Source organism: Papio anubis, chromosome 4 (assembly GCF_008728515.1).
Source record: "Papio anubis isolate 15944 chromosome 4, Panubis1.0, whole genome shotgun sequence".
Taxonomy (NCBI): domain Eukaryota; kingdom Metazoa; phylum Chordata; class Mammalia; order Primates; family Cercopithecidae; genus Papio; species Papio anubis.
Genome location: NC_044979.1, coordinates 14,631,735 through 14,644,469, shown reverse-complemented (window position 1 = coordinate 14,644,469; position 12,735 = coordinate 14,631,735). Strand labels below are relative to the sequence as shown.

The 12,735-nt window shown below is 39.9% G+C and overlaps 1 protein-coding gene and 1 long non-coding RNA gene across 2 annotated transcripts; one reads left to right on the top strand and one right to left on the bottom strand.

The window, feature by feature from the left end:
- The first annotated feature begins 3,540 nt into the window (after nucleotides 1–3,540).
- LOC103883316 (olfactory receptor 2A5) lies at nucleotides 3,541–4,469 on the top strand. The gene is given in 2 exon segments (XM_017957270.3): nucleotides 3,541–4,270; nucleotides 4,273–4,469. Coding segments are annotated over 2 exon segments (927 nt in total).
- Nucleotides 4,470–6,656: 2,187 nt separating this feature from the next.
- Nucleotides 6,657–9,939, bottom strand: LOC108585196. Its single transcript, XR_001901305.3, has 2 exons — nucleotides 6,915–9,939; nucleotides 6,657–6,831 (listed from the first exon to the last, which is right to left on the bottom strand). It is a non-coding gene; the product is annotated as an uncharacterized LOC108585196 (long non-coding RNA).
- Between the last annotated feature and the right edge of the window lie 2,796 nt (nucleotides 9,940–12,735).

Genomic DNA, 12,735 nt, shown 5'->3' with positions numbered 1-12,735 from the left:
ACCTCAATTCAGGTACTCACTGTCACTGGAAAATGCAGACTCTACAGATAGCTTGGGCTCACAGTCTCCAATCTCATTCTTTGAAACAATCCTTCACATTAACCAAACATTCATCTTTGTAATAACATATCTTAGTCAAATCGTTCTACTCTTTATTTCCGATGAAGTCCAACAGAAGCTCATCAATGAACCTCTTTCCCAGTATCATTATTATTGTTATTATTGTCGTGCCCTCCTTATACCTTAAGGTGCAGCCTGGTGTGTCTTTTTTTCTTGTGTTTACTTCTTCATTATTTTTACACAGTTTTACAATTTTCACTGAAAATTTCTCTTAACTCCTCCATGCAAAGTCAAAGCCTTCCCAAATTGGACCCAATTCCTTCAGTACCAATGAGAAAATAACTTATAATCGTTGAAATCTCCAGACTCAGATGTCACTACAGGCATAATTGAATAGGTAAGGTCCAGCCTGGCATGTCTTCCTGGACAGTGTCTAAACTTTCCATCCACAGCAAAGCCTTTCTCTACCCACTTTCAGAAGAATCTACCCCACCCTTCATTGGTGCCTGCAGTATACTGTGCACACGTGTATCCCAGGTCCTACACTGCTTATTTGCATGGCTCACTTGTAGGCAGACTGTAAACTCTTGGAAGACAGGGACAGTATCTTACTAGTGTTTGCTTTTCCAGTGTCTAGGATGATCCCACACAGAGCAGATGCTCAATAAATGTAAATTGAATTAGCAAATTAATAAATGAATGAGATGATTAAATGTTCAATATCTACATGTGGATAATTGTGGATATAAAATATCCATATGTAGATAATATATGAATAATTGAAAAGTATCTTGGCAATATTTTATTTAGTCCTCCAGTTTTAGGTAGTTAGTAAACTTATTTTATTTTTGTTAAGTGCTTCAGCTGTTTTTTTCTAAACACTATACATAGCTACTAAACTTTTCTTGTCATTCTTCCAGAGATTTCAGGATAAATATTCCTTGAGTTTCTTTATTCTATCCATAGAAATACACCTGCTTTGAAGCCCTTATAGTCTGTGAGCCAAAATTATAGGCACATTTCCCAGTAACCCCTGTTAGCTCACACATTAACAACCTACATCTCTCTGGAGTAAAGCACCCAGTGTGCTCCGACAAATGAGACTTGGATGTTTCTCTCTAAAAGGTTGCCCAACCAGCGCGTGCACGCGCGCGCGCACACACACACACACACGTAGATATATACATAATACATATACACATAAGGAACATACACATAAAGGGGATAATCAGAAACATTTTCAAGGCATCCTCTGTCTACGCTTTATTATGTGAATATAAACATAGTCCCTACACCTGAGGCATCATTATATCAAAAGTTTTGTTGAACTTCAGGAGTGTATCATAGTAAAGGTGAAGGTGTGAGTAACACATTTGCTGCCCTGGAAACACCGGGGCTTCTACCATGACACCTCTTCAAGGCCAGCCTTACTCTGGCTTCTGTCTTCTCTTATTTCCTACACCCTATATCAAATCTCAGGTACTATGTGGGGAAGGCCTCACAATCTTTCTCACCACAATATGGGAGGGTTGATAGAAATATTTTTTTTTTCTAATCTATCAATACCAAGTTAGAATTAACTAAGAAGGAGAAGATTTTCAAGCATTTATGACAGAAGCATGATGCTCTGCCTCCTCCAAGCTGCATTTAATCCATCCAGGGCAACACTGAGATCCATGAACTTATCACAGTCCAAATACCTGGGGCTGTAATTTGCAATATGGCCCCCGGAGACTGGAGAATGCATGCTCTTATGACTACAAGAGTTTTATGTGTAGAGATCCAGCTGGTTATTAAGTCATCACCTGTCAGCTTCCTTTTTTCTGAATGCCCATCCCCAGGGCCCAGAGAAATGGAGACAGGAGGATAAACAACTTTTGTTTCTTCCGGTAGACAGAGTCTGACTGCTGTGTATCCTGGTTCCCTTAGGGACTCTACCTTGTCCTCAGGGACAACCTGTGAAGGCTTGAGTGAAGATGACCCCACCGTAAAACCTACACAGCTGGTGTTCTCAGAGAGCAGGCTGCAGTCTGCATCAGCCTGCGCTGAGAGACAACCCCTGAATCTGGAAATTCTTTCTCTCAGAGACTGCTGGTGGGAGCAAGATCCCCAACTCTGGCCTTCAAAAGCTCCTGTGATCTCTGCACAATTTCTCTAACTATAATTATATTTCTGAGACAAGACCAGGCCTGGTATCACAGTGAGTAAAGGATCTTCTGCAAAGTCTGGTAGTTTAGAGAAGCTAGGGTCTGGAGGAAGGCAGGGCTCCAGAAATCAGTACATTGAATGGGAGATACAGAGATAATTTATTGGCAGACAGTTTCCTGGGCTTAAAGTAGAGTTAGCATTTGCAGAGGTGGAGTCATAAGCTGCACACTGAGAATGACGCATTGATCACTTAACATTTGTATACTTCTGTGAAACATCCTGGTTTTCCCTTTCTGTAGCCCCTGTGGCTATGCGGTAGGGGGAATGACAAGCAGAGAAAATTTAAGAAGAGTCTGAAGACTTGATTGAAATCGAGGATATGCTCTTTGAATGTTAACCCTAATGTAATGCCTTTCATCCATCCATCCATCCATCCATCCATCCATCCATCCATCCATCCATCCAACAATTGTAGAGGGCATTGTGCCAGCAACAGCACCTGCTAAGAACCAGGGAAGCAGCCCTGAAAGGGGGTGTGATGGAGGCAGGAGTCAGAATATTATCCTGTTAACTCTTCACATAGATAACCACTTGCCCTGGCCATATATCAGAAATGATTTCAATGAATGCTTGCCGGATTAGTGATGGCACACTCTTTCTTGGCTTGCATGCAAAGGGAAACAGCCAGATTTTCCTGAGTAGCTTCAGGAAGTAAAACACATAATGCAAGCTTTATTTTCCCTAAAACTAGTAAACACAGGGAAGCAAACCTCTTTGAAATTGCATTTGTAAGCCTCATTTCCTAATTCATGCTTTTATGTATTTTCTCTAATCATTTACTGAGCACCTGCACGTGCAATGCACTCTGCACAAGTTACAAAATAGGAGAAAACCAAATATGGAAGAGAAAGTGGGGGAAAATATGCAAACTAAATACATTAGAAAGTGAAACACATAAGAACATGGCTATGATCCTTACTCTAAAATAAAACGGCTAGCCATTCTGGAAAACAACTTACTGTGTGGCTGCCCCTCTAACAGGAAAAATGTGGGTCTTGCAATCCACGTTAAGTAAAATTCTGTGGGAGTGACATAGTATACGTCACCCTGTCTGCATTTACACTAGTTCCCTGAACTGAATGTTTTTTCTGCTTTACTCTGGATTAAAGGATTGGACATAATGGCTCTGAAAAAGCTTGCTGACTGAGTCAGCACCCTGTGTGCACCATAAACCCTGTCCTTCCGTTAAGTGACTAATCCGGATCTGCATTTGCTCCTCAGCACACAGCTCATTGCCACAGCAGAGTCCAACGCAGGTACTGTCACAAGGGCATGACAGAAAATCAGACATGGGTCACAGAATTCATTCTCCTGGGATTTCCGCTCAGCCTAAGCATTCAGATGCTTCTCTCTGGGCTCTTCTCCCTGTTCTACATCTTCACCCTGTTGGGAAACGGGGCCGTCCTGGGGCTCATCTGGCTGGACTCCAGACAGCACACCCCTATGCACTTCTTCCTCTCACACCTGGCCATCGTTGATATTTCGTATGCTTCCAACAATGTCCCCAAGATGATGACAAATCTTCTGAACAAGAGAAAAACAGTCTCCTTTGTCCCATGCATAACGCAGACATTTTTATACATGGCTTTTGCTCACACCGAGTGTCTCATCTTAGTAATGATGTCCTGTGATTGGTATGTGGCTATCTGCCACCCTCTGAAATATTCTGTCATGAAATGGAGAGTGTGCACAGTCCTGGTTGTCACTTCCTGGGCATGTGGCTCCCTCCTGGCTCTGGTCCATGTGGTTCTCATCCTGAGGCTGCCCTTCTGCGGGCCTCATGAAATCAACCACTTCTTCTGTGAAATCCTGTCTGTCCTCAGGCCGGCCTGTGCTGTTACCTGGCTCAACCAAGTGGTCATCTTTTCTGCTTCCATGTTCATCCTGGTGGGGCCGCTCTACCTGGTGCTGGTCTCCTGCTGCCGCATCCTGGCAGCCATGCTGAGGATCCAGTCTGGGGAGGGCCGCAGAAAGGCCTTCCTCACCTGCTCCTCCCACCTCTGCATGTGAGGCTCTTCTTTGGCAGCGCCATTGTCATGTACATGGCCCCCAAGTCCCGCCATCCTGAGGAGCAGCAGAAGGTCCTTTCCCTGTTTTACAGCCTTTTCAACCCGATACTGAACCCTCTGATCTACAGCCTGAGGAACGCAGAGGTCAAGGGTGCCCTGAAAAGAGTGTTGTGGAAACAGAGATCAAGGTGAGGGATGCCAGGGAAAGTCTAGAGGGTTGAAGATTTGCTCCCAGTGAAATTTGTAGGAACAGGTGATATAAATGCCTTACAGTTTCATCTCTTAGGTTTCTGATATCAAGAATGTGTATTGATTGGATTCTATCCCTAAACGTGGTGTACCGTGCAGATCACAAAGCACACCCAGAAAGGCGCTGAGCTGTGTGGTGCGGCAGAGGAGCAAAGTGCCATGAACTCCTACTGCCAGCTCCCAACCCTACAGGATCTGCTTTCTGTTCTTTTGAGGATTAGTTCTCTCAAATTTCCTCTTAAATTCCTCTATTATTTCCATCTCTTTTTGCCATAAGTATATGCTGATAATCCCATACCATATGCTGCTATAAGAGTGTACTTGTAACCACACAGAATAAATACTGACCTTGGTTAAGCAGCCCTCTACTGGGAATGTAACAGCAACTAAGAGTAGAGCCAGTGCCTGGTCTGGAACCTAAAGCCTAAGGATGATGACATTATTACTGGAAGTTCATCTAAATCACCCTCACAAATCTAATTCTGTAAAAAGCAAAGTTTCATTATATAGATTTTTTATATAAAAGGCAGAGAAATAGCAGGATCTTTGTTTCATTTCAGTTAATTCTGCACCATCTAATTAGAAAGCGTTTGGAAAGATTTTGCATTTAAAATAAATGAGACAAAGTTATTAGGGATAGTTAACCTTTTTCAGAATTGAGATCGCAAAGCTGGTTGTAGGTGACACTTGTATCATTACGGTGATTACATAAAATATTGTAGGAGTAAGAAAATACTGCAAAGGAAGAAAGCATCAAGAGAAACTGACAGCTTGATGTAACATCACAGACCACCGCTTAGAACCAAGAACATGACAAGTCTTGATAGGGACTTTTAGGAACCTCAACAAAATTCCAAAGAGAAGCTACTCCACGTGATATAAATCACTATTCCTGGACCCAAGTGGTCAGAATGACGTGGACAAGTAATTTGTTTTATTTTAACACAAATCTGAGTCCTAAATGATCAGCATAATATGATAATATGATTTCTTTAATACATTGAGTATGGTACCTTTGGGAATTCTCTCTTTTTTTCCTTCAACCCTTGTAGTATTGTGTGCATTCAACTGTATGATCCATGATGTTATTACATTATCTGCTGCCTGTAGATTTTGTATTTTTACAATTTTAAAAATGTATTCTTATCACTTCAAATATTTCTTCTTCCATGAAAGAAAGAAGCAAAGGGAGAACTCTTTCCTCCCACCCTCTCTCCAAATGCACTGTGTTCTTTTCAGTTCTCAAAAAGCCTAGTTGCTTATTATTCTGCTCATCCATTCATCTCAGTTAAACATTCTGCCTCTGGTGATGGTCTTTGTTTTCACATCTCCATACTGTGAGGACATGTTTTGGCCTGCAGAAATTCACAAACCTTGCTCTGCCCCTCCCAAAGAGAGCAATTTGAATTAAAAAAATAAATACTGGATCTAAATTTAACTGTCAACCACTATGGCATTATTGTGTGCACTATTCTAAAGCTAGAAAGAGAAAACAGGCAATATTTTCATATAAAAAGGACTTTCTCACTATATCTGAAAAAATTATTACATTCCCTAAAATATATATACTTCATATTCTGCTTAAAACTTTGAAAAGAAAAGGGAAAGAGGAAACATATAGTTCATCTCATATAAAACATAAGCAATAGATTTGGATTCAGAATTTTTTACCTAGGGTACAGCAGAAAAATCGGGATAGAATTCATCCTATGTCAGTTCTAAATGATTGGGAAAGAATAGACCAAAAAGACCACATTTCTACAGAAAGTGACAAATGTAGATAAATTATAAAGAGATGTTCTCTAGCAGGTCCAAATAGTGGCTCTAATAATATATACATACTATATATATTTAATACATTATAGAGTATATGAAAAATTTCTATTAATTGTTTCCATATTTGAGTTCTAGGATTTTAACAAACTAATTATATGTTGGTGTTATGACCGCTTTATATATATATATTTTCAACATGAATCAGTTTTTAAAGGGCTGGGGGGAACCAAAAGAAACAGGCATTGCTTTAGGCTGCAAGTTCTACTGACTGCATCACAAATGTTACCCCATTTATCTTGCACAAACATCACAATGGAGTCACTATCATTTTCCCCATCTAATAGATAAGCAAACAAAGTTCAGAATGATTTAATAACTTAACCTATACTACACAGCCAGTAATAGAACTGAGTGTTATGGATTGCACTGATTGCAAACCCAAACTGCTTCTTATCAGCTTTCTGCCCAAAACATTACAAATGTTAGCTCAACAGGGGTTAGACTCAACATCCACATGATGGGGCAGGATCTGGAACAAAACAGAGTTTTCAGTATTAACACCAGAAAGAATACATCCTGTAGCCAACCCATCTCTGGAGGATTCATGATCACCTTTGGGAAGAGTAGAAACTCTCACATTAGTGGCATCATCATTTTCCAATAGTAACTCCCTCCTAATGCCTGTCCGCAAAATCACATGGCTTCATAAGGCATTGCCCCAAAGGGACAATCCGAATGAGAGACACCCTGCTGTTCTCAGTGTCTCGTGTTACCTATGATTCTGGTCTTCGTTCTATCATCAAGTGTACCCACCTGTGTTCTTTCCCTTTATGATGTGATGAATGCTTTTCCAGGAAGTGTCCCCATCTCTCCTGTGTACAGATGCGTGATGGACCTACCTTGCCAGTGCTCTAGGCTGCTAGGACTGAGAAAGGGGGAACCCAGCACAGTTGCAAGCTGAGACGCTTGCTGTGTTAGATTCACATCTCCATTGTGCTACAACCTGCTAAAGAGGTCTGCTTCTAGGAATAATATAGCCTCCTCAATCCTGAGTTTTATTTTAGGTCAGATGTGGCTAACAAGGTTTCAACTAGGTGCCTTAGATAACTTTTATGAATGCTAAATGAAGGAATTTATGTGACTCTGATTCGAAGTGATGTATTTTTGTAAGAAGGATATAAGGACAATGAAAATGAAAAATGATTACATAGTAAGGCCAAGAGCTGGTAAAATTCATGACTAAACAACTATAAAACTACAAAATCCAATTTTATTTTAATGATTCATAAATTATTATTATATTTACTGAACAATGGAAGTTTCTCAAAAAATCTCAGCTATTTGTGTTTGCAAGTTTCTGTGCCTGTCTTTGTTTTTATTTGGTTAGTGATTTTGGGGAACGTCTCCACCAAAGGAGGGTAAAGGTTGGTGCACAAGAGATTGGGTATGAAATGGTTTTTATTTTTCCTGCTAGTAGACAAAACTGTAAGAAGAATCCTACATAAAATGTTACATTCTCTGTATAGCTTCAATTCCAAAAGGATTCTTGAGATAGCATCTAGACAGGAAATAAATACAAAAATAATTAGTCCATAGCTTTGTTACATTCATTCTCCTACCCACACACTAAGAATTCTCATCAGCTGTGTATCTAGAATAGCTCCTCTAGGAAATCTCAGTCTCTGTACGTAGAGATAGAAACTCGCCCTGGTGACACCTTGTTAGTTGGCTGAAATTTCGGCACTCATGGTAGCCAACTCCTTATATTGGTTTCCCTGGCCTTACTATCGCCCTGGATACTAATCATATTAGGAAAGAAATATGTAGTTGAGCAAATAAATGAGTACATAGCCATAAATAATTTTGGAAATGACTGTGTTTCCATAGCCTGGAAAAAAGGAGGCAAAAAGCAAACAGGATAATTGTCTTCATATGTGCCACAGAGAATCTTGTAGGAGGCAAACATAGTTGTTTATTGCCTGCCTCAAAGTGGAGGAAAATACCCTAAAAAACCAAAAAGTAGGTTTACATAAAAGTGGAATTAACATCAATATGAGAAAATGTTTTTGAACGTTATAAGTTATGCAAAAATGAGGTCTTGTGAATTGGTGCGCAGCCTTACTATAAATAGAAACATAAAGGTTGAGTAAAATATAAATATGCTGAACAGGCATTTGCAATAGAGTCTTTCCAATGTCTCTTCAATCTTGAAAATTTAAGATTTCATAATAAACTTTTTCATTTTTTTAATGAGGGGAGGAGTTTAACCTGATTTTAAACAAACTTGTAATTATTTAAATATTTTTAAATGGTAACTCTAAGAAAATAATTTTTCTGTGTCAAAATCCTGTCTCGTTCTTCCAAGGATTCAGCAGAGTCATCAAAAGAAAATATTCAAGTAGGAAAAAATTGTTGTATAAGCTTCATACTTGTAGTTCTCACACTTTTATTCCCACAGTGCCATCACAACTTTATTTCTAGATATACAGCATTTCACATTTTAAAATATTAGCCTGATATTCAGTGATAGGAGCTCAGTGACTTTTGCCTTAAACACATGCACAGGGGCTTGCATATGTAATCCCAATAACTGAAGAGACTGAGGTGGGTGGATCGCTTGAGCCCAGTAGTTTGAGGCTGCAGTGAGCTATGATCATGCTACTGCATTCCAGCCTGGGCAACAGAGTGAGACCCCGTCTCTGAAAAAACAAACAAACAAACAAACGAAAAAACCCACAAAGCAGTGACAGATTAAACCACAAAGAGAGGAAATGAAAAAGACAAAACCAGCTCCCAAGGCAAGATAAACATCTCTGCAGATCAGAAACAAAACATAAAATCAGACGTGTGAGTGATGCAGAAGCCATGGGTTAGCTGACTGTTTGTAAGCTGGCCTGAGTGGAAATAGCTTTGCTCTTGGAAACTAAAGATATTAAAGTGCTTCATGCAATAATGGGGAACTGAGGCTTAGCACCTTCCTTGAAAATAAGGTATGGAGGAGGGTGGGAGGGACTGACTTCCTTTGCTTGCTAATGAAGAGCCAAAATATGTACTGTGCTATACTGCTTCCCCATATAGCTGATTGAAGACTTGCAAGAACCCAGGCCCTGCACTGCAACCAAATGTGGAATCCAGCCATTCACTCTCAGTGCTGGGATTCCCAATATACTCAGTCTAACTATAGGCACATAGTTCTAAACTATTAATGAAAGATCTGGGTATGGATAGGAAGCCCAAAGAGCTGGGCCAAGACAACCCCTGAGTGTCTAGATGAGAGAAGAGGGAGGAAGAGAGACAGAGAGAGAGAAATGGAGAGAGAACTGGGTCTTTAAATCTATTTTCAGAAGCTGCCAAGAGAAGCAGTCCAAAATATCAACAACTGGAAAATAAATTCACTTCTGATGATGTCCATTGTGCATGTTCAGGAATGAACAATTGATAAATATTTATGTGTATGTTTAAATGCATAAAATATTTCTTAAAGATATGCCAACTATTTTAGATGGCCAGGGATTAAGAAGGAAAATAATTAGAAAATAACAGATGGATCCCAAAAGATAACAATTACAGAGCTTAGAAATAAAACATGCATTCCCTGAAATAAGGACTAACTCTTCTTTTTTTCTTTTCTTTTCTTTTTTTTGGAGATGGGGTCCTGCTCTGTTGCCCAGGCTGGAGTGCAGTGGCGTGATCTCGGCTCACTGCAAGCTCCACCTCCCGGGTTCACGCCATTCTCTTGCCTCAGCCTCCCGAGTAGCTGGGACTACAGGCACCCGCCACCACGCCCGGCTAATTTTTTGTATTTTTAGTAAAGATGGGGTTTCACCCTGTTAGCCATGATGTTCTCTATCTCCTGATCTCGTGATCTGCCCACCTTGGCCTCCCAAAGTGCTGGGATTACAGGTGTAAGCCACCACACCCGGCCAACTCTTCTTAAATATGAAAAAAATTCAACTAACAGGATAAATTCTAGATGGAGCACCTTAGGGGGAAAATGTGAAATAGAATATGGAATGCACAATTTTCCCAAAATGCAACAGAGACTACTTTTTAAGAAAATGGAATAAAAAGCACATAGACTCTAGACTCAGACATAATATCGATTTGTCTTATAAGGATATAAAAATAATGATGTAAATGGGATAAGACATTATTGCTGAATTTTTTTTCCTGATGGCTAAACACATACATTCTCAGAACAAAATACACTCTGAGTATCAAGCCACATGAATAAAAATAAATTCATATCTAGACATATCATAATGAAAGCACAGAACATTAAGGAGGAAAAGAAAATAATAAAACCTTCAGAGAATAAAAGAATAGTTACAAAAGAATATCAAATAATAGTGGACTTCCCCTCAGCAAAACAGATGCCAAAAGGGAATACTCAAAAGGATTAGGAAAACTGTTACTCTACAATTTCACACTCAAACTATCATTCAAGAAAAAGAGAAAAGTGAAAATGTTTTCAAACAAAGTCTAAGGAAAATTACCTCCCTTAGATGTTTGACAGAATTATTAATAAATATTGTTGAATTAAAAAAAGGTAAAAACAGAATAAAAGTATATAGGGTACATGTGAAGCATACAAGTTGATAAATAATATTAGTAAATAGAATTGTTGAATGTAAACAAAATAGCTTTTTATATGAAAAAAAACAAGCTCTTAGCTGCCATAACAGGTTGATGGAAATAATACCAATGAGTAATTAAATCATGGTAAAGCCCTTGACTTGATTAGAAAGGTGAAAATGCTGAGTAATTGTAGATAGCATTAGAAAAATTTATAATTTAGTGTGTGTGAAAAATTCAAAAGTAGATCACATTTGCCATCTTTGAGCCCCCCACCTCTGCTACAGTTGTAGCAGCCAAAAGGTCTGGCATCCACTCCTCGGTGGCTTCACTAGCCTTTCAGACAGATACAAGACTGTTGTCCTAGTGATTACAGCCACATGAGTCACTGGTCAGCTCAGCAGCTATCCCAACCTGCTGCCTGACTCCCATAATCTTCACCCAGGCACTGTGAAGGCCACTGATGGCTTGGCCAACACAAGCATTAGAAGACATTGGAGAGAGGAGGGGAAAGTGTTGGTGGAGGCAAGTAGCCAAGTGATATGATTGGGCTTTGTGTCCCCACCCAAATCTCATCTTGAATTGTAATCCCTACAATCCCCACCTGTCAAGGAAGAAACCAGGTGGAGGTAATTGAATCATGTGAGCAGTTTCCCCCAGGCTGTTCTAATGATAGTGAGTGAGTTCTCATTTGATCTGATGGTTTTATAAGGGCCTCTTACCCCTCCACTGGGCACTTCTCCTTCCTGCCACCTCGTGAAGAAGGTGTCTGCTTCCCCTTCACCTCCAGCATGACTGTAAGTTTCCTGTGGCCTCCCCAGCCATGCTGAATTGTGACTCAATTAAACCTCTTTCCTTTATAAATCACACAGTCTCAAGGAGTTCTTTATAGCAGTGTGAAAACAGACTAATACACCAAACAAGCTTATGAGCCTGAAGAACCTGAAGAGACAGCATAGGCCCATCGAGAAAAAGAATAAGGAGGAGGGGGAATCTTGTTAGGAAAGGGCTAGAAATGATGAGAGAGAGTCAGAGTATCGGAGGAGGTAGAGAAGGGGGTTATGAGGAAGCAGAATAAGTATATCTTTAAGGACCTCCATTTTTCCTTTGAGGGCATTCAATTTGTGATTGAGGAGTTTGCCTTTAATTTGAGGATGTTTAGTTTATTAACCATGAAAGAAATGATTATGACAGTATTCAGCCCTTGTCTATAGTGGATTATACACAGTTAATGCCATCAAAAGCCTTTAAGCTGAATGAGCCCAAATCAGAGGACATTCATGATCCTAAAAGAAAATATAATGCTCTCTCTAGACCTGTTAGGTAAGTAGTAAAATACATCAGTGTAGCTTATGAAAATGGAGAAGATGAAGGTAATGGAAACCAGGAGTAGTGGGAATTTTGGAAAGAATGAAAGAAAAGGCAAAACCTAAGGAAGAGAAAAGGTGGAAATAAAAACGAACCATAGGAGTGGCTCTTACCCGTGGCTGACCATTGGAATCACCTGGAGTTATTCAGGCTCCCGCTATGTGGACGCACACAGATAAATTGAATCACGGTCTCTGGAGGTGGGGTGCAGGTGTCAATATATTTTAAGGCTCCCCAGGTGCAATGTTGAGAACCACTGCTTTAAAGAAATACCTTATGTTCTGTTGACAGTTTTTAAGAATGGTAAGCTACTTGGAATCCTGGCTCATAAACATCAGGTCCTATCCTGAAGTCCTAAAAGATCCTCTAGTAAAACAAATTCAGGTACTGGCAAGCCTAAATGCCTTCCAGCAGGACTTCTCCATGAACTCAGTATGTGTTTAACAAATGAAGTGTTACCCATGGCACATAAAATGAGGTCAAACACAGA